At 45.2% G+C, this 20148-nt stretch overlaps 2 protein-coding genes across 3 annotated transcripts in view; both read right to left on the bottom strand.

Annotated features, from left to right (window-relative positions):
• The window catches only part of LOC115468205 (E3 ubiquitin-protein ligase TRIM39-like), a 1720076-nt gene that overhangs the window by 1572706 nt on the left and 127222 nt on the right, over positions 1–20148 (bottom strand). The window lies entirely within an intron of this gene.
• LOC115468305 (E3 ubiquitin-protein ligase TRIM39-like) overlaps positions 17729–20148 on the bottom strand; it is a 34847-nt gene continuing 32427 nt past the window's right edge. For both annotated transcript variants that reach the window (XM_030199943.1, XM_030199944.1), the window contains one exon: positions 17729–18690. In XM_030199943.1, the coding sequence (XP_030055803.1) occupies positions 18170–18690 (521 nt within the window). In that variant the 3' untranslated portion in view covers positions 17729–18169. The remainder of the gene's footprint in view (positions 18691–20148) is intronic.

The following is a 20148-nucleotide window of genomic DNA, read 5'->3' as shown; positions in this document are numbered from 1 at the left end:
ATCCTGGGTTCATTGCCTCAGATGGTAACAACCCCTCCAGGGACAGGAAAATACCTAAATGTAACTCACCTTGAGCTAAATGCAAAATCCCTTCCCTTCCTCAATGAGCTTCATGAGGGTTGGGCCATGAGCACTTGAATCCTCCACTATATAGGGGGCTGTATCATTGGGGGAGGGGGGACAGGTAGGTTGGCTACATCATCAGATTAGTTCCCAGCTCTCACCAAAGCCAACCCTGCTCCTCTCTCCTGGACTTCCTGGGCACTAGGAGGCCTGTTTTAAGAACATGGAAAGTCTCTCAGACTTTTTCTTTTGAAAGTTAGCCTACAGGCCCAGTTACCTCCAAAGGTACAATGAATCCCTGACCACTCTAAGCGTTGGGCTGAACTGACCCTGGCTAAATCCACTGTCCCCATTGGGCTCAAAAGCTAAGTTATATATTATATCTGGAGCTGCAGAGGGAATTAAACCTGGCTCCCCAGGTCTGCAACCTGCTACAATAACCATTAGGCTGCTCCCCCCCCCCCCCCCCCATTTATTTCTAACATTTGTATTGTTGATGTACTATTTATGACGGCTCATAAGACAGTGAGATTGAACACAAGTTACATAGAAGTACAATTGAGGCAGCCATGAGCAAAGAATAATTCTAAGAAATCATATGAAGGGTTAATTCTGTTAAAAGCTTGAAGTTAGAATTCTAACTTTTTACTTTGCAACTGAAGTGAAGGTATGCCAGATGTTTCATATTATTTCAATGTCTAGCTTGGCCGAGCTAAGGTTAGGAAAGGTCAGTGAGAAATGAAACTCTGTCCCTTGTGAATTGCCAATGCTAGCTGGCACAGCTGTAAACTATTATGAATGAATAAAGGAATGAGCCAGACATGCCGTAGTTTTAAAAGAATTAGTTTAATGCTAGTTAGATTCTAAATAATTCTAGATATTCCTGATATTTAGAATATGTCTTATAAGAATGCTTACTTTAGAATATGTTGTATTCTGTGTAAATTAATAATTCTGTGTAGGATGTTTGTTCAACTCTGTGTTACTTCTAAAATGATCCTTTGTCTGCTGTTTAAGGCTGCAGTGAGGAGATCAACATGTGTTTTGAATTAACTATGGTCTTAGCTAGTTCTGTGTATGGAGCTGATAGGTGAAAAAGGTCAGGACTAGTCAGCTCTCTTCTCCTTGATTAATTATAGGTAAAATGTAGAAATGATCTTGAAAGTAATAGCCTGATATGTATGCTATTAAGTAAGACTGACTTTTGACCTCTTTAATGAATGCCAGAGTTTAGTTAGTAGGTAGTATGAAGCTGATTAGGAATATGAGAATAACCAATGTTAGATGGGGCCTCTTAGTCTCTAAGGGAATCCAGTTTAAGCTATAGATGAGACATCAATCATAATGAGAAATGTAAGAGACTGGAGACCAAATGTCTGGCATGAGGGGCCCCAGGTCACAGGTCAGTTTAGGATGTCTGGAACCTATGTAACTGATATTTCAAAAGTAATGATTGGTTGAGGCAAGGTAGCCAATCAGTTTCTTAACCAATTGGGAGTAAAGGGGGCTAGGCTAGGAGGAGGGCTTAGGACCCTATTTAAGTGGGAGCAGAAGCAGTTTACGTCAGAAGGAGCTCAGAAGAAAGAGAAGGACAGAAGGAACAGACAGAAGAAGGAGAAGACAGCATAAGAAGAGAAGCAGCTGAGAGAAAGACACAGAGAGCTGAGAGAAAGACACAAAGAGCTAAGAGAAGAGAAGAGAGCTAGAACTGATGTCCTGCTTTGTTTGCTGGCAAATAAAGAAGATTTCTCTCTCATACTGGTGTGTGCTGTCTGACTCCTGAAGTATCACAAATTCCTATCTCAATTCCTGCAACAATTCTTGGTGGCAGCGGTGGGATGAATCCTGCATTAATCCCAGCACCCAACTGACTGGAGAACATTCGCCGGGTATGTATTCTGTATTTTGTATTGTAATCCTAGCTAGGAAATTGTAAACCAGCCCCTCAAGAAGGAGGGAAGGAGAGCCTGATCAACTCTCAGCGAAGGCCCTAGTACCTTCTAGTCACGGGGACTAGAAGCGAAAACGCTTGAGCTTATCTGTATTTGAGAAATCTGAAATTGTTGGGTGGGATTTTCTGTATGGAATGTGTGATGCGTGAATGCTAACTGAGTGCGGACTTCTTATAGCTGCATTTCCAATTAACGCGAGTTCAATTGGTCAGCAACGGAAGGAAGCGATTGTTGTCTGTCTACCTAGTGTCTCGAGAGTGCGGACCCCTTACTGCACTCTCAAAAACTCCCTCCCTTTTGTGTGTTGTAATTGTAAGCATTATGGGTGGGACATCATCTAGACAAATTGTTACCCCCCTAGATTGTATGCTTAGAAATTTCAAAAAAGGCTTTTTAATTAATGACTATGGACAGACTTTAAGCTCAGGTACTTTAAGAACCTTGTGTGAAGTTGAGTGGCCATCTATGGGAGTGGGGTGGCCCCCTAGTGGCAGCTTAGATATTGAAGTAATCCGGAAGGTCTACAGCATAGTAGTAGGAGAATCAGAATATTCCGAACAACTCCCTTATATAGATTCCTGGGACAGCCTTGTGACTGACCCTCCCTCCTGGTTGAAAACTTATATGGGATCCCCAGTAAAATTCATGTTAGGCCGTGTTCAAAGAAAGATTAGAAAATCTAAACTAGAAGAGGGAAAGAGCCCTAGGAAGCCTACCACCCAATCGGTGGCTTCCGCCCCTACCCTGTCTGAGAAACCCATACTCTCTGATGATCCCTCAGATCTTGAGCCACCACCTTATGGCCCATTGTTGGGGTTCCGTGCTACCCCTAGAGATCCACGTCGCCCAGCCCAAGCTTCTCCAGCACAGGCTTCTCCAGATAGTTCTTCCCCTCCTGTGCCAAACCTGCCACACCCTAGGTTGGACTTTTCACCTGGCCTCTACCCTTCTGTGCCACATCCTCCCCTGTTAACCTCCGAAGACCCACTTTGGGCTCCACTCCCTGACTCCTCAACTCCTGACAGCCCAGCCTCTCCCTCTAGTACCCCTACCCACTCATTAGGGGCCCGGCATCCCTTTCAATGGACTGACTCACCTGTGACCACCTCTCAGTCTATGAGTACCTCTCCCCATCCCTCAGGGGTTCAACACACTTCCACTGAATGGGTTAGACCTGCTGCAATCACCTTTGAGCATGATAGGAGGGTAGCTCCTAGCTCTACCTCAGGTTCCATTCCCACTTCCTCGAGAGTTCTGCCACTTCGTCAGGTAACTACCACTCGACCGGATCCTAATAATCAGGGTCAGGTTATACAGGCACAGGCCTACCAGTATGTACCCTTCACAACCACCGATCTCCTGAATTGGAAGACGCATTACCCCTCTTATACTGAAAAGCCTCAGGCAGTGGTGGACCTAGTGACTAGCATTATGGCCACCCATAACCCAACCTGGACTGATTGTCAACAACTTCTCTTGACCCTCTTCACAACTGAGGAGAGGCGGAAGATTTTGCAAAATGCTGAGGCCATCACGCGAGAGCGTGTCCCCGGGGGGACACAGGATCCAGAGGGATGGGTTAGAGCTCGGTTTCCTCGCGCAGCTCCAGCTTGGGATCCAAATGATGGGCAGCACTATGAACTGTTGTCTGGCTATTGCCGGGACTTGCTGGAAGGTATGAGGAAAGGCATAAAGAGGCCCATTAATCTGGCAAAGGTCTCTGAAATTCTCCAAGGGGCAACTGAATCCCCTGGGGCCTTTCTAGAGCGACTAATTGAAGCCTACAGAACATACACCCCATTTGACCCTGAAGCCCAAGAAAACCAGAGAATGGTGAATAGCGCATTGGTGGCCCAGAGTATGCCAGATATCCGGAAGAAGTTGCAGCGTCAGGAGGGATTCGCAGGGATGAATACCACCCAGCTAATTGAGATCGCAACCAAGGTTTTCATTAATAGAGATCAGGAGGTGCGCCGAGAGGCTGACCGGAAGATGCAGAAGAAGGCCGACCTTTTAGCGGCAGCCATTACTAATTCCACCCTTAACCGAGGTCGACTTCTAGCTAATGGGAAGCCAAAGTGGGACCCCGGACCACCAGCCAGGCCCCGAGATTCCTTCAATCAATCCCGGCCAAGGGGGGAGAATCCCAGACCAAGATTGGAGAGGGATCAGTGTGCCTATTGTAAGGAAAGAGGGCACTGGAAAGATGAATGCCCCCAGAGGCGCCAGGGACTGAGAAGGGGACCAGGAGATCGAGGAAGCCGAGGCCGAGTTCGAGAGGGAAGATATGAGCCTCCTGAATCTGACATCATCGGGATAGCCGAGATGGCAGAATGGGACGAATAGGACAGACCGGGTTCCTATAAACTGGGCTCCCAGGAACCTATGGTCAAGCTAACTATAGGGAGCCGCTCAATTCCATTCATGATTGATACAGGAGCTGAACATTCTGTTGTGACGGAGCGATTAGCGCCTGTGTCTGGAAAAACTGTCCGAGTGGTGGGAGCCACGGGGGTGCAGAACCGGAGGCCCTTCCTGACAACCCGTAGATGCCAATTAGGCTCACACATAGTCACTCATGAATTCCTGTATATGCCAGACTGTCCAATCCCTTTGTTAGGTCGAGACCTGCTGTCCAAGCTTAGGGCCCAAATTTCTTTTGACTCTGATGGCCAGACTTCAGTCTCCTTTCGGCCCCCAGCATCCAGCCCTAAGGGTATATTGAGTTTCTGCTGCCCTCTTGAAGAAGAATGGCGGCTGCATCAGTCGCATGGCCAAGTTGACCTACCCCTGGCAGACAGCTTTCAGGTCAGTGGGGTATGGGCAGAAGATAATCCCCCAGGGTTGGCCCGAAATATTCCTCCTGTACATGTAGACTTACTTCCAAGTGCCCGGCCAATCCATCTTCGCCAATACCCAATTCCCAGAAAGGCTCTGGAAGGGATTCAAGCACATTTGAATCGTCTGTTATCCCATGGAATTATTCGACCTTGCCAGTCTCCATGGAATACGCCACTATTGCCAGTTCAGAAGCCAGGGACTGAGGATTACCGGCCAGTCCAAGACTTACGAGTGGTCAACAAATCCACTATCTCATTACACCCTGTAGTGCCTAATCCATATGTCCTGCTAGGATTGATACCTTCTGGAGCTACCCATTTCACGACACTAGACCTAAAAGATGCCTTCTTTTGTATTCGGGTGGCCCCCGCCAGTCAATTGCTTTTTGCCTTTCAATGGGAAAACCCAGTAACAGGAAGGAAGCTTCAGTATACATGGACCCGCCTGCCACAGGGGTTCAAGAATTCCCCCACTATTTTTGGGACAGCCCTAGGGCAAGACCTTAAGACTTTTAAATCTGAGCCTTCCAGGCGAGTTTTACTCCAGTATGTAGATGACCTCCTGATTGCAGCAGTGACCCAGGAAGAGTGTTTTGAGGCTACTAGAGAATTGCTGGAGCTACTCTTGGATGCAGGCTATAAGGTCTCACGCTCAAAGGCCCAACTCTGTCAGTCAGAAGTGAAGTATCTGGGTTTTTGCATTTCCCAGGGAAGTCGGAGACTGGATGCTAGTAGGAAGCAAGCGGTAGCTGCAATTCCCCAACCCAAGTCCAGAAGAGAAGTTAGGGAATTTCTGGGAGCAGCCGGATTCTGCAGAATTTGGATTCCAAATTTTGCATTGATGGCGAAACCCCTTTACCAAGCCACGAAGGGGGGTGAAAAGGAACCATTTGAATGGGGACCTACTGCTCAACAATCCTTCATTGCCATAAAGAAAGCCCTACTCCAAGCCCCTGCGTTAGGCCTTCCTGATGTGGAGAAACCTTTCTCATTGTATGTCCACGAGCGACAGGGGGTTGCTCTGGGTGTGCTGACCCAGATGATGGGATCCTGGCAGAGGCCTGTTGCATACCTGTCTAAACAGCTGGATGGAGTGGCTAAAGGATGGCCAGCCTGCATGAGGGCCATTGCAGCAACAGCCTTACTGGTCCAGGAAGCTGATAAGTTGACCTTGGGGCAAGAACTGGTTGTTAAAGTCCCCCACGCAGTTCTCACCCTCATGGAGTATAAGGGCAACCACTGGTTTACAAATAACCGTATGGTTAAGTACCAAGCTAGTTTGTGTGAGAATCCACGGATACACCTGGAAACAGTGGCTACATTTAATCCCGCCACTCTTTTGCCAGCATCTGAGGGACCACCAGATCATGACTGTATCCAAACTATGGATGAAGTGTACTCCAGTCGACCAGATCTTAAAGATGTTCCGTGGAGGGACCCAGATGTAATTTATTTCACAGATGGAAGCAGTTATGTGGAGAACTCCAAGCGATTGGCAGGCTATGCTGTGGTGACAGAGGACAAGGTGATAGAAGCAAGAGCCCTGCCCCAAGGAACTTCAGCCCAGAAAGCAGAACTTGTGGCCCTCATACGAGCTCTGGAGCTAGCAGCAGGACTGGTGACCAACATTTATACTGATTCTAAGTATGCTTTCACAACCCTACATGCTCATGGAGCTTTGTATAAGGAAAAGGGACTCGTAAATGCTGCAGGCCAACCTGTTAAGTATGGACCTGAAATACTTCAGCTGCTAGAGGCTGTGTGGGCCCCTAAGAAGGTAGCTGTTATTCATTGCAGGGGACACCAAAGAATAGATACTCCAGTGGCCCGAGGGAACCGCCATGCTGATCGGGTGGCCAAGGAAGCTGCTCGAGGACCCCCAGCAAGTACTGTGACCCCCCTGTTCCAAATTCGACTGCAAGAATGGACACCTATGTATACCCAAATGGAAGAGAAATGGGCTCAAGAAGAAGGTGCAGTAAGGAGACCTGATGGCTGGTTACATCTCCCTGATACCAGAGTTCTGGTGCCACGCCACCTAGCTTGGCCTGTAGTGTCTCAAGCTCATGACCTATCACACTTAGGGAAAACAGCACTAGCCCGCCTACTCAGTCGAGTAGTGGTGCTGGAAGGATTGGATAGTCTGGTTGCCACTGCCTCTGCCCGATGTACTCTCTGTGCCCAGAATAATGCCCGTCAGGGACCCCGTATTCCACCAGGAGTTCAGTCTAGAGGACTAACACCCTTTGAGTCCCTAGTTATAGACTTCACAGAAATGCCCAGGAGTGGTAGGTTCCGATACCTCTTAGTCATGGTCTGTACCTTTTCTGGGTGGGTGGAAGCATATCCTACAGTCACTGAGAAAGCCACAGAAGTAGCTCGAGCTCTCCTTAGGGATGTCATCCCCAGGTATGGACTGCCCCTTGCCATAGGTTCAGATAATGGTCCCGCCTTTGTTGAAGCTACACTTCAGGCCCTGTCCCGCGCATTGCGCATTACCTGGAAATTGCATTGTGCCTATCGTCCCCAGAGTTCAGGGCAGGTTGAGCGAGCAAATAGAACCTTGAAAAATAGCCTAGCAAAGATTTGTCAGGAAACCCAATTGAAATGGCCACAGGCATTGCCACTAGCCCTCTTCCGCCTCCGATGCACCCCAACTAAAGGAACAGCCCTCTCTCCCTTTGAAATTGTGTATGGGAAGCCCCCAGCCATTTTACAGGGAATTAAGGGAGACATAGGGATTTTAGGGTCTGCCCAGGTGCAGGAGCAGGTAGCCCTCTTGGGGAAGATAATTTCTGAGCTTCAGTCTTATGTGAGAGAAATAAACCCTGTCCCCTTCCAGGCTCAGGTACATTCCTTCCTGCCAGGGGATAGAGTTTGGGTGAAAGACTGGAAGCTCCAGCCTTTGGGGCCCCGATGGAAAGGACCTTTTACTGTTTTGCTTTCTACCCCTGCAGCTGTGAAGGTCGCAGGGATAACTCCATGGGTCCATTGGTCTCGAATTAAGTCTGCTGACCAGACTGAGCCCAGCACGGATCAGACGGAGCCTAGACAGTGGAGAGCAGAAAGAGATCCAGCGGAGCCATTGAAGTTGCGCCTGACCCGAACCAAAGAATCTACTAGCTGAAAAGAAGGGTCAACTGCATACTGCAGGAGCGGCTGAACTTCGGCTTCATACTGAGACTCTTTCTTGCCGGATTCTGGCTTTCCTGGAATTTGAGAGCTTGATCCTTGTCAGTTGAGGGTCTATCCCAACTGGTATAAGAACTCAAAGACTGAGAACACTATATTAGAGTAATCTGTGATTAGCACAGACTGTTGAAATATTATTGCTTAATTAGTTTGCTGTATTTGTTTTAGATTAGGAAGAAAGAAAATGTTAGTAGTTTGGATGCTTTTGTTGTTTTCTACTCCTTGCCTCCTTGTTCCTAATACCCCAACTCGCTCCAACCTTTGGTTACACTCTGTCCAGGAACTAATTAGCCAGGCCAAGATTACTTCCCCTTGTATTGTGTGTTCCCGATTTTCTCCTTATACCACAGATGTCCCAGCTGTACCTGTCCCTGTGCAACTCCCAGCTCTTATACCTCCCTACTTTTCGAGTTCAGGCCCTTGGAGCCAGGATTATACTTGGTGGTCCTTTTATAATGCTACTTCCCCCTCTGACTCTTCTCTAAGGCCAGTTTTTACGTCTCCCTATCCAGCTTCTGGAGTGTTTTGTTTAACAAGAGACATCTCAACTGTTCTTCCCATTCCCTGTAACTATACTAATGTTCTCCCAGAGAAGGAGGAACCTGTGTGGGTAGTTTCTCCAGGTACTCCTATGTGCCCTACTACCATACCTGTAGATTATGACCAAGGTGATTATCTGGCTCCTAACTATACTACTGAGAAGACTATAGTGTCCCATCCTATTTTCTACTTTCATAAGTCCCCGGGGTATGAAGGGGTTGCATCATATGAGCGGTCTGTTACAATTGGGGATTGGCACCTATGGTGTACAAAGTCTCCATTTCTTCTTCGTTCCCCCTGGGATAGGGGCTCGCATTATGGGCATCCTAATCTCCATCCTGTGCCTACATTTATTGGGAACTTTCGTCGCCCTCTCCTTGGTCATTACTGGCTCTGTGATAATGTCCTCCACATGATTCTTCCCTCCACATATGATTTTTGTGTATTGGTAACCTTGAATTATTTTCCTAAAGTTATTCCTCTTAAGCCACTATCCCCGCACCGCTCTAAGCGAGAGGCTTTGTCCTTACCCTCCTCCGTTGCCACAGAGGATGAGGCGATTGAATTAGCCCTCCAGTATATTAATTCTACTTATCCTCTGACTAAAAAGAGACTTGTAGCCCTTTCTGCCACGGCCTGGATTCCAATTGGAGGCCCGGTAGCGGGTATTACTGAACTAGGTATGGCTACCCGGAGACTTCAGTCCCTACTTCATGTTTTAGTTCATGAGCTGAACGTGGTAGTCAATGCATTGCAGGATCAAATTAATGAATTAAGTATAGTTTCTAGATATAACCGTATGGGTCTTGATTATCTCTTTGCAGCCCAGGGTGGTCTCTGCACAGTGTTAAATTCTTCGGAGTGCTGTACTATTGTCATAAATAGGACGCATGTAGTTAGGCATGCCATGGATAAAGTCCTACAGTTGGCCAGCCTTAATGTGGAGGATTACCGAGGAGGATTAGACCTTACCTCCTGGTGGTGGTCATTGACCTCCTGGATACATCCCTTGTTCATTTCCCTAATAGTCTTAGTTTTAGCAGGGTTGTTGTTTTGTTTCCTGGCCTCATGTGCTTCGGCAGTATGCCGTCGGACCTTAACAAGTAGGGTAATGGTGATTCACAAGTCTATTCCTAGTTAGGATCACTATAGTCTCCAGAGTTTGAGATGTGAGACTTATCTCTGCATAAGCTGATTTTAGTCTCAAAGGGGGGAATGAGGCAGCCATGAGCAAAGAATAATTCTAAGAAATCATATGAAGGGTTAATTCTGTTAAAAGCTTGAAGTTAGAATTCTAACTTTTTACTTTGCAACTGAAGTGAAGGTATGCCAGATGTTTCATATTATTTCAATGTCTAGCTTGGCCGAGCTAAGGTTAGGAAAGGTCAGTGAGAAATGAAACTCTGTCCCTTGTGAATTGCCAATGCTAGCTGGCACAGCTGTAAACTATTATGAATGAATAAAGGAATGAGCCAGACATGCCGTAGTTTTAAAAGAATTAGTTTAATGCTAGTTAGATTCTAAATAATTCTAGATATTCCTGATATTTAGAATATGTCTTATAAGAATGCTTACTTTAGAATATGTTGTATTCTGTGTAAATTAATAATTCTGTGTAGGATGTTTGTTCAACTCTGTGTTACTTCTAAAATGATCCTTTGTCTGCTGTTTAAGGCTGCAGTGAGGAGATCAACATGTGTTTTGAATTAACTATGGTCTTAGCTAGTTCTGTGTATGGAGCTGATAGGTGAAAAAGGTCAGGACTAGTCAGCTCTCTTCTCCTTGATTAATTATAGGTAAAATGTAGAAATGATCTTGAAAGTAATAGCCTGATATGTATGCTATTAAGTAAGACTGACTTTTGACCTCTTTAATGAATGCCAGAGTTTAGTTAGTAGGTAGTATGAAGCTGATTAGGAATATGAGAATAACCAATGTTAGATGGGGCCTCTTAGTCTCTAAGGGAATCCAGTTTAAGCTATAGATGAGACATCAATCATAATGAGAAATGTAAGAGACTGGAGACCAAATGTCTGGCATGAGGGGCCCCAGGTCACAGGTCAGTTTAGGATGTCTGGAACCTATGTAACTGATATTTCAAAAGTAATGATTGGTTGAGGCAAGGTAGCCAATCAGTTTCTTAACCAATTGGGAGTAAAGGGGGCTAGGCTAGGAGGAGGGCTTAGGACCCTATTTAAGTGGGAGCAGAAGCAGTTTACGTCAGAAGGAGCTCAGAAGAAAGAGAAGGACAGAAGGAACAGACAGAAGAAGGAGAAGACAGCATAAGAAGAGAAGCAGCTGAGAGAAAGACACAGAGAGCTGAGAGAAAGACACAAAGAGCTAAGAGAAGAGAAGAGAGCTAGAACTGATGTCCTGCTTTGTTTGCTGGCAAATAAAGAAGATTTCTCTCTCATACTGGTGTGTGCTGTCTGACTCCTGAAGTATCACAAATTCCTATCTCAATTCCTGCAACACAATGAGTCCCTGCCCTACTGAGCTTACTGTTTCACTTAATATACCATTTGTTGCTTTCAATATGTCAGTGAAACCCCTCCTCACATTCACAGGCTCTGGTCCCATCTCTGTCCCTCATGTTTGAAACTGTTCTGGCTTCTGTGTTAATCCATTGGGATAGAAAGAAATAAGCTTCATTTCTATAAAGGAAAGAAAGAAATCCTGGAACTTGATAATACTGAACCTGTCTGGCCTGGGCCTACTCTGAACCAAAGGCCTATGAGTCAGGCTAACATCTGAAACTAAGATCATAAACTCTCTCTGACCCAGAAATGTGTTTACTGACAATTGGTCCTGCGACTTTGCAGAACAGTAGAACCAGGTGCAAAATGTTCCAGCCAGGGGCGGAAATGAATGTGGTTAGGGGCAGTCTGCAGCCTACACCCTGGTGGCATAAGATAAGGGGCTATTGGTGATGGAAACATGAGATAGCAGGCTACTGGAGAAAACAAACTTATCAGGCTTGTGTTTCTGTGGCCCACCCTAAAAATAAGGTTAAGGTTTGGTATAAAAATGAATGTACATCCTATATCTGAGGAGAGATTGCTCCGAGACTGTATCTGTGTGCAGCCGAGTACTCTCCCGTTAGAAAAACTTTAGACTATACTGATATTGCCTGTCTGTTTTTCTGATATGGTAAGTGAATAAAGCAAAGATAAATTTTATCACATCTAGTGGCATCTAATTTGTTCCACCCTAACCACGGGAGTGCGTGGAGTATTCCTCTGGGTTAGATAGAACAAGTAAATAAACATAACGGTAGCAGAGGATCTGAATTAGATCCATTCTTTTGATTTTCAGTTCTTCCAAAATTGACAGATGGTCAGCAGATGTTAATTGGCTCCCTGCTGACAAGTGAAATTCGGTGAACTGTTAACAGTTTGTTTATACTGCTATTTGGTTTACTGTTAACAACTAAATCCTTTATATTTATTTATTTATTGCATTTGTACCCCACATTTTCCCACCTATTTGCAGGCTCAATGTGGCTTACATAGTACTGTCAAGGTGTTTGCCCAGTTGGTTGATAACAGATACAAGGTTTTATAGTGATTGTATGAGTTATAAGTGTTACGTGGAGGGGCATAATCGAACGGGGACGACCATCTCTAAGGGCGTCCATTTCTGAGGACATCCTCGGGAAGGGGCGGGGTAACCCGTATAATTGAAATGAGAAGGGCACCCATCTTTCTTTTCGATTATACGGGTTGCCCCGCCCATCTCTCAACATTTAGGTTGACTTTAGAGATGGTGGACATTCTCGACCTTCAGGCTATTTGTCCAGTTCCCTCTTCAGAGCTCAAGCAGGGTCGGTATTTCATTTACTTTGTCGTTCCAAAGAAAGAGGGATCTTTCAGACTGATTCTGGACCTCAGAGCGGTCAATCGGGTCTGAGTATCCACTTTTCATATGGATACTCTTTGCTTGGTCATAGTAGCAGTTCGGGACGGAGAGTTTTGACTGCACTAGATGTTACAAAGGCCTATCTGCACATTTCAATACGGCCCATGCATCAACATTTTCTGCGCTTTGCAGTGTTGGGCAAACATCAGTTTCGGATGTTACCCTTCAGCCTCGCAACAGACCCTCACATGTAATCTCTCTTACCTGCACCCTTCTCCTCCACCGCTAACTCCAGACTCCGTTCCTTTTATCTCGCTGCACCATATGCCTGGAATAGACTTCCTGAGCCGGTACGTCAAGCTCCATCTCTGGCCGTCTTCAAATCTAAGCTAAAAGCCTACCTTTTTTATGCTGCTTTTAACTCCTAACCCTTATTTTATCATCCTCACATTAATATTCCATTATCTCTTGTTTGTCCTGTTTGTCTGTCCTAATTAGATTGTAAGCTCTGTCGAGCAGGGACTGTCTCTTCTTGTTCAAGTGTACAGCGCTGCGTACATCTAGTAGCGCTATAGAAATGATAAGTAGTAGTAGTAAATGCTGAGATAGCTGGCCCGAGACATAGCTGGTCATCCCCGGTTTTCGCTGATAATGGAAACGGAGGACGCCCATCTCAAAAACGAACAAATCAAAAGCATTTGGTCGTGGGAGGGGCCAGGATTTGTAGTGCACTGGTCCCCCTCACATGCCAGGACACCAACCGGGCACCCTAGGGGGCACTACAGTGGACTTCAGAAATTGCTCCAAGGTGGGTGCATAGCTCCCTTACCTTGCGTGCTGAGCCCCCCCCCCCCAAAACCCACTCCCCACAAGTACACACCACTACCATAGTCCTAAGGGGTGAAAGGGGGCACCTACATGTGGGTACAATGGGTTTCGGGTGGGTTTTGAAGGGCTCACATTTACCACCATAAGTGTAACAGGTATGGGGGGATGGGCCTGGGTCTGCCTGCCTGAAGTCCACTGCACCCACTAAAACTGCTCCAGGGACCTGCATACTGCTGCGATGGACTGGAATATGACATTTGAGGTTGGCAGAGAGGCTGGCAAAAAAAGTTTTTTAAAGTTTTTTTTTTTTTGGTGGGAGGGGGTTAGTGACCACTGGGGGAGTCAGGGGAGGTCATCCCCGATTCCCTCTGGTGGTCATCTGGTCAGTTCGGGCACTTTTTTGGGACTTGGACCTGAAAAAAAAGGGACCAAATAAAGCGGACCAAATTCTCGCCAGGGACGCCTTTCTTTTTCCATTATCGGCTGAGGACACCCATCTCTCCTTGGCCGATAAACACGCCCCCGTTCCGCCTTCGCTATGCCTCCAACACGCCCCCGTGAACTTTGTTCATCCCCGTGACGGACTGCAGTTGGGGGAGAACCAACACTGACCACAGTTAATTCATCAGTTACATGGACATTTATACATAGATATTATGGACTTTTTTCTGGATGTATATATATATATATATATATATATATAGTTTTCTACTTTTACCCATGCCTTATCTTTGTACTAGATTCCTTGATGTTTCTTTATCCCATCCCTGTGTACTGGTACTATTTATAATCTCTTATAACATTTCTGTCTTAAATTTCCAAGGAAATTGCCAGACAGAAAGGGGGAATAGTTTGGATATTGTAAGCCACACTGAGCCCGTAAATAGGTGGGAAAATGTGGGATACAAATGCAATAAATAAATAAATAATTCAGAAAATCCCAAGGCCTTGAAAATAACAGACCTGGTCCACAGAAAATACTGCACCCATAAGACCTGAAAGAATCATGTTTACGTTGATCCATTCAAAGCTGAAGCTCTGTCAGCTACAGCAGTCAAGCTACAAGACCACAGTTCCTGGGTACACCTCAAGGACAGAACCTGGAATTACTGACTCTTGATTTTATCATTACTATTTTAGGACTCCTGATCGGGAGCACTTTCATATGCACTGTTGATTTTATCTTCACCGAATATACATTACTAGTATTGTATTGCTTTCTGTTTATCTTTAAAGTGATTTTGTTACTGATAGTCACAGCATAATACACATGATTGCTTTGTTATTATGTATTGACACAACCATACTAACCTTAATACTGTTATTGCAACAAGATCCTGCTGTTGATAAGATTTTTAACTGGGGTACTTGACTAGAAACTGACAGATACCATCCTGCTTATAATCGAACGAGAAAAATGCCCAAGTTCCGACCTAAATCGGGAGATGGACGTTTATCTCACAAAAACGAATAACGCGGTATAATCGAAAGCCGAACTTGGACGTTTTCAACTGCACTCCATCGCGGAAGCGTACAAAGTTGACGGGGGTGTGTCGGAGGCGTGGTGAAGGCGGGACTGGGGCATGGTTATCACCCGAACAGAGATGGGCGCCTTTCGCCGATAATGGAAAAAAATATGCGTTTGTAGCTAGAATTTAGGGCACTTTTCCTGGACCCTGTTTTTTCACGAATAAGGCCCCAAAAAGTGCCCTAAATGACCAGATTACCCCCAGAGGGAATCGGGGATGACCTCCCCTGACTCCCCCAGTGGTCACTAACCCCCTCCCACCACAAAAAAATGATGTTTCACAACTTTTTATTTTCACCCTCAAATGTCATACCCACCTCCCTGGCAGCAGTATGCAGGTCACTGGAGGAGTTGTTAGGGGGTGCAGTGGACTTCAGGCAGGTGGACCCAGGCCCATCCCCCCCTACCTGTTACAATTGTGCTGCTTAATGCTTATTAGTCGTCCAACCCCCCCAAACCCACTGTACCCACATGTAGGTGCCCCCCTTCACCCCTTAGGGCTATAGTAATGGTGTAGACTTGTGGGCAGTGGGTTTTAGGGGGATTTGGGGGGCTCAACACACAAGGGAAGGGTGCTATGCACCTGGGAGCTCTTTTACCTTTTTGTTTTTGTAAAAGTGCCCCCTAGGGTGCCCGGTTGGTGTCCTGGCATGTGAGGGGGACCAGTGCACTACGACTCCTGGCCCCTCCCATGAACAAATGTCTTGGATTTATTTGTTTTTGAGCTGGGCCCTTTCATTTTCCATTATCACTGAAAAACAAAAACGCCCAGCTCACAAATTGTCGAATAAAACATGGACGTCTATTTTTTTTCGAAAATACGGTTTGGTCCGCCCCTTCACGGACCCGTTCTCGGAGATAAACGCCCATGGAGATAGACGTTTTCGTTCAATTATGCCCCTCCATATGTCCCATCAATTCTCCCTGGCTTACCACCATTATTTCTCTCTGACATACCATAGTAGACTCCCCTTGATGAGCAAGAGGTCACACCAGTTGCCCACCCACCTGATTGATCATGACAATGCCGATAGAGACAGAGAAATGTTATTGGAATAGATGCCACTAATGCAGACCCCATGGGCCGTTTTAGAGTTTTAGTCGTTGAACCTACAATGGCCAAACCTACACTCCGTCTCTTGATACCAGGAGTAGATCCCAAAAATTCCCTAGTGCCCAAAGCCCCTGAGGAAGCTAAAGTCCCAATTAAAATTCTAAATATCACCGACCTCAGCGAAACTTTTGCCATCAAGATAGGCTATAGTGATATAAACTTGTGGTTAGATTGGGTACGATATACCACAAAGAGTTTAAATGTGACTGACTGTTATGTGTGTGCTTCTGCCCTCCCGGAACCGCTAGTTGTCCCTTTTCTATTGAATTTTGATAATGACTATAAAGGCGCTGTATGCATGTTAATGGTACCAAGACTACTGATGAATCTTGTCAATCCCTCAGTTTTTTGTTTCCAGAGATACCCAGAAGCAGCCAGAGAGTACCCCTAAGATTCAAGCCACCTATACCAGGAACCACATTCCAAACTTGCATTCGCAGAAAAAAGATTAACAACCCCTACTTGGTGGGAGATCTATTGTGTAATGCCTCCATTATTTCCAGTGGCAATCTAGATTTCTCTGACTTCACACGCCCACGAGCGGATGTGTGGTGGTATTGCGGGAATACTACTACTACTACTATTTGACATTTCTAAAGCGCTACCAGGGTTATGCAGCGCTGTACAATTTAACATAAAAGGACATTCCCTGCTAAAAGAGCTTACAATCTAAAGGACAAGTGAATAGTCAGTTCGATAGGGGCAGTCAAATTGGGGCAGTCAAATAGAACTCTTTTCTCGACCTTGCCAAGAAGATGGCAAGGACAGTATGCCATAATTCAGTTGATAATTCCCATTGCCATTGCATTACAACGTGGTGACAAACCTATCCTGAGCCAACCCATCCCAAGTCGAAACAAACCCAGACAAAAAAAGGAAGAGATTCCCAGTTCATTCAATGAAGCAGTTTACGTGGACTCTATAGGTGTGCCAAGGGGGGTACCTGATGAGCATAAGGCCCACAACCGAATTGCATCGGGATTTGAGTCCATTTTCTGGTGGGTGACCATTAACAAAAATGTTGATTGGATTAACTATATTTACTATAACCAGCAGTGCTTCATTAACCACACTCAAGATGCGGTCAAGGGTATCGTTGAACAGCTAGATGCCACAAGCCTGATGGCCTGGGAGAATCGGATGGTCCTTGATATGATGCTGGCTGAGAAGGGGGGTCTGTGCCCTGATTGGCCCCCACTGTTGTACTTTCATTCCCAATAATACAGCACCCGATGGTACCATTACCAGGACTCTAGAAGGTCTCACTGCCCTTGCCAATGAACTTGCAGAAAATTCTGGCGTTGACACGTCTTGGACTGGGTGGCTTGACAGTGCTTTTGGAAAATGGAAACATTTCTTTCTCTCTGCTATTACAACTATACTCATTGTTGTTGCTGTGTTTGTACTTGTGGGCTGCTGCATCATACAGCATATTAGGAGACTTGTTGAACGCCTGATTGAAACTGCCCTTAGCAAAAAAGATCCAGCTGGACAATATATGCTCTATGAAAGACTGAATCAAACCGCTGAAACTGGACTCTATGACAATATTAACCATGTGGTACACGAAGGCCGTGACATTAGTGAGGCATATGAACAAATGTACCATGTTAGGGAAAACAGCTTTTAAGATAGGATGTAATCCACCGCACAGAATGTTATCATTTATACCTTGCTAAAAGTACATGAATGTAACTGCTAATAGTAAGAAATAAGGCCTACAGTTCCTGAATGAAAAAGTTACCATCAATGCATAATTTCTTCTCTTTTATTATACAACATATTATTTTTAGGATAAGTTGATTATATAACATGTTTATTTTAGAGTTATTATAGATGCAATAGTTTTTAATTTAGTATGTTATAGTTTAAGAATAAGACGTATGAATTTTAAGTTTAGAATAATACATATTATGTTATGCTTTGGTTATTTTGGACTCTTATTATGCAGTTCCTAGGATATGCCTTATCTTTCCCTTGCTAAATAGTCCCTTCCCTTAGCCACCAAGCGAAATTTGTAAGCCACAGTTAATACTAGATCCAAGGGGGGAGGTATGATTTTCAATTTTCCATCACCTGCACATTCTGACCACAGTTATTCTATGTGCCCTTACATTTTAGTGCTCTAGAGGTCGTGTGGTCAGGACAGGTAAGAATAAGTGCCCATTTCCCACTTGCAACCTAAGACAACCTATGACCGAGGTACTAACATACGGCTCCAAATTGTCAAGCAGAGCGAGAGAGTCTGGGAATGTTAATCTAGTATTGGGCGGATTCTCAGAGGAAATTCAGAATGAGTCTCAAAGAAGGGTTGGAGTTTCCCAGTGAAGGAGTCAGTGAAGGTGAAGAGATGAGATTTATTCTCTGCGTCATAAAACGAGACCTTTCCTGCTTCATAGTCCAGCAGAATCCCCACTGCCCGGGGGATCAGGGGGAGCGTGGTCTCAGGGGAGGTGAGGGCATAGCATCCGGTTTCATTCCGCAGCTCCACTGTCCAGAATCCCTCCTCAGGTTTGATCCCCACCTTCCTCCTCACAGGCTCTTTACACACTCCCATTAGAAACATTTCCCCCAGCTCCACCTCCTCCCCCAGCTCCACCTCCCAGTAATGTCTCCCTGAGGTGAAGCCCTCACTTCCCAGCACATGGCGATAAGTATCAATTCTCTCAGCAGTGGCTGGCACATTCCGTCTTGTGTTTCTCCATCTGACACTTTTCCGATCTTCAGACAGGACGAGATCAGGACCAGCAGTTTCAGGATCCAGAGTCACATTTACTGCAGAGAGGAGACACATTAATAAACGTGAGCAAACACTTCTCATTAGCTTATCACACAACCACCGCTACCCCTCATTGGCTCCTCACACTCCCAGCTCTAACCTTCATTGGCTGCTCCTGCACCTACCTCTAACCCTCATTTGCTGGTTCTTTAGTCAATCACTTTTTCTATGACAGGAGCTCTGCTATCGGCTATTATCACCTTCCTGCCTCATAGATTTGACTCAGGACATGGGATGACGTCAAAACATTGCAGCCAATTAGGTTAATCTCTGTTTCCCTTCTCCCACTCAGCCGTCAACCCTGTACTCTCAAAACAAAGCAAGCAAATATGAGCTGCTGCATCCTCATTGTCATTCTTTATTGTTGGTGGAATTTTCATTTAATCTCACTTATATTCTCAAACATGCCGTCTTGTGCAGCATATGGATGTACACACAGGAAGTATAATTATGGAATAACCTTTTATAGGTAGAGAATTTGTTATAAATTGTAATCACTGTGTCATTTCGAGGGGCCGGTTCTAGGGACACCCTAGCACTGCTGAAAATTAGTAGTTAGCATGAACAAATGCTATCGGACCGACCGTTCACTTGTCTATTAGATTGTAAGCTCTTTGAGCAGGGACTGTCTCTCTTTGTTAAATTGTACAGCGCTGCGTAACCCTAGTAGCGCTCTAGAAATGTTAAGTAGTAGTAGTAGTAGTATTTAACTGGCCAGGAGCCATTTTTGCCTGGTTAAATTGCTTTGAATATCAACCCCTGAGTAATAAAAATAACTTCTTCCATCCACTGTTCTTCCACCCAAAATATTGAATAAAAATAAAGAGCTCTGACTATATAACACCAATAAAGGTGCATCTCCTCACCCCCCACCCCCAGGTCCATGATATCTCCATCTCCCTCACCCCAGGTCCAGCACATCTTCTTCTCCCCACCCCCACCCCCCAGGTCCAGTGTTGTTATCCCATTCCAGAAAAGACACAGCCCACTGCACCAGCTGTTTCTAAATTTCAGGATTTTCCAGAAGATGGAGGCTAAGACCAGTCTGTTGTTTACAACATTTATTTTGCTTTAAATTTGGATATACAGTCCATTCTCGGCATTTGCGATGGTATGGTTCACAAAAAGATCGCAAACCACAAATTTTCAAATACCAAAAAATGTACTTATGGGAAATTGAGGTTCCAGCTATAACAATTTTTCCTCAAAACCGTGAAAAGTGAATGCATATCCCTATAGAAGAAAATCCAGGGTTTGGGTCCTGCATTGGACAACACATAACAAAAATCAGAGAAACATAGAGGGGCATTTTCAATATGACGTCTAAATCCGACTTTGGACGTGTTACTGAAAACATCTAAAAATCAAGTAGTGAAAATGGCCATTTTCTAACCAGAAAAAAATGTCTCTTTTATTTGAAAATGGCCATTTCGTAGTCATTGTTGTACTTAGTG

Source organism: Microcaecilia unicolor, chromosome 4 (assembly GCF_901765095.1).
Source record: "Microcaecilia unicolor chromosome 4, aMicUni1.1, whole genome shotgun sequence".
In the NCBI taxonomy this organism is placed as follows: domain Eukaryota; kingdom Metazoa; phylum Chordata; class Amphibia; order Gymnophiona; family Siphonopidae; genus Microcaecilia; species Microcaecilia unicolor.
The sequence above is the reverse complement of the archived record's forward strand: the minus strand, read 5'-3'. Positions and strand labels throughout refer to the sequence as shown.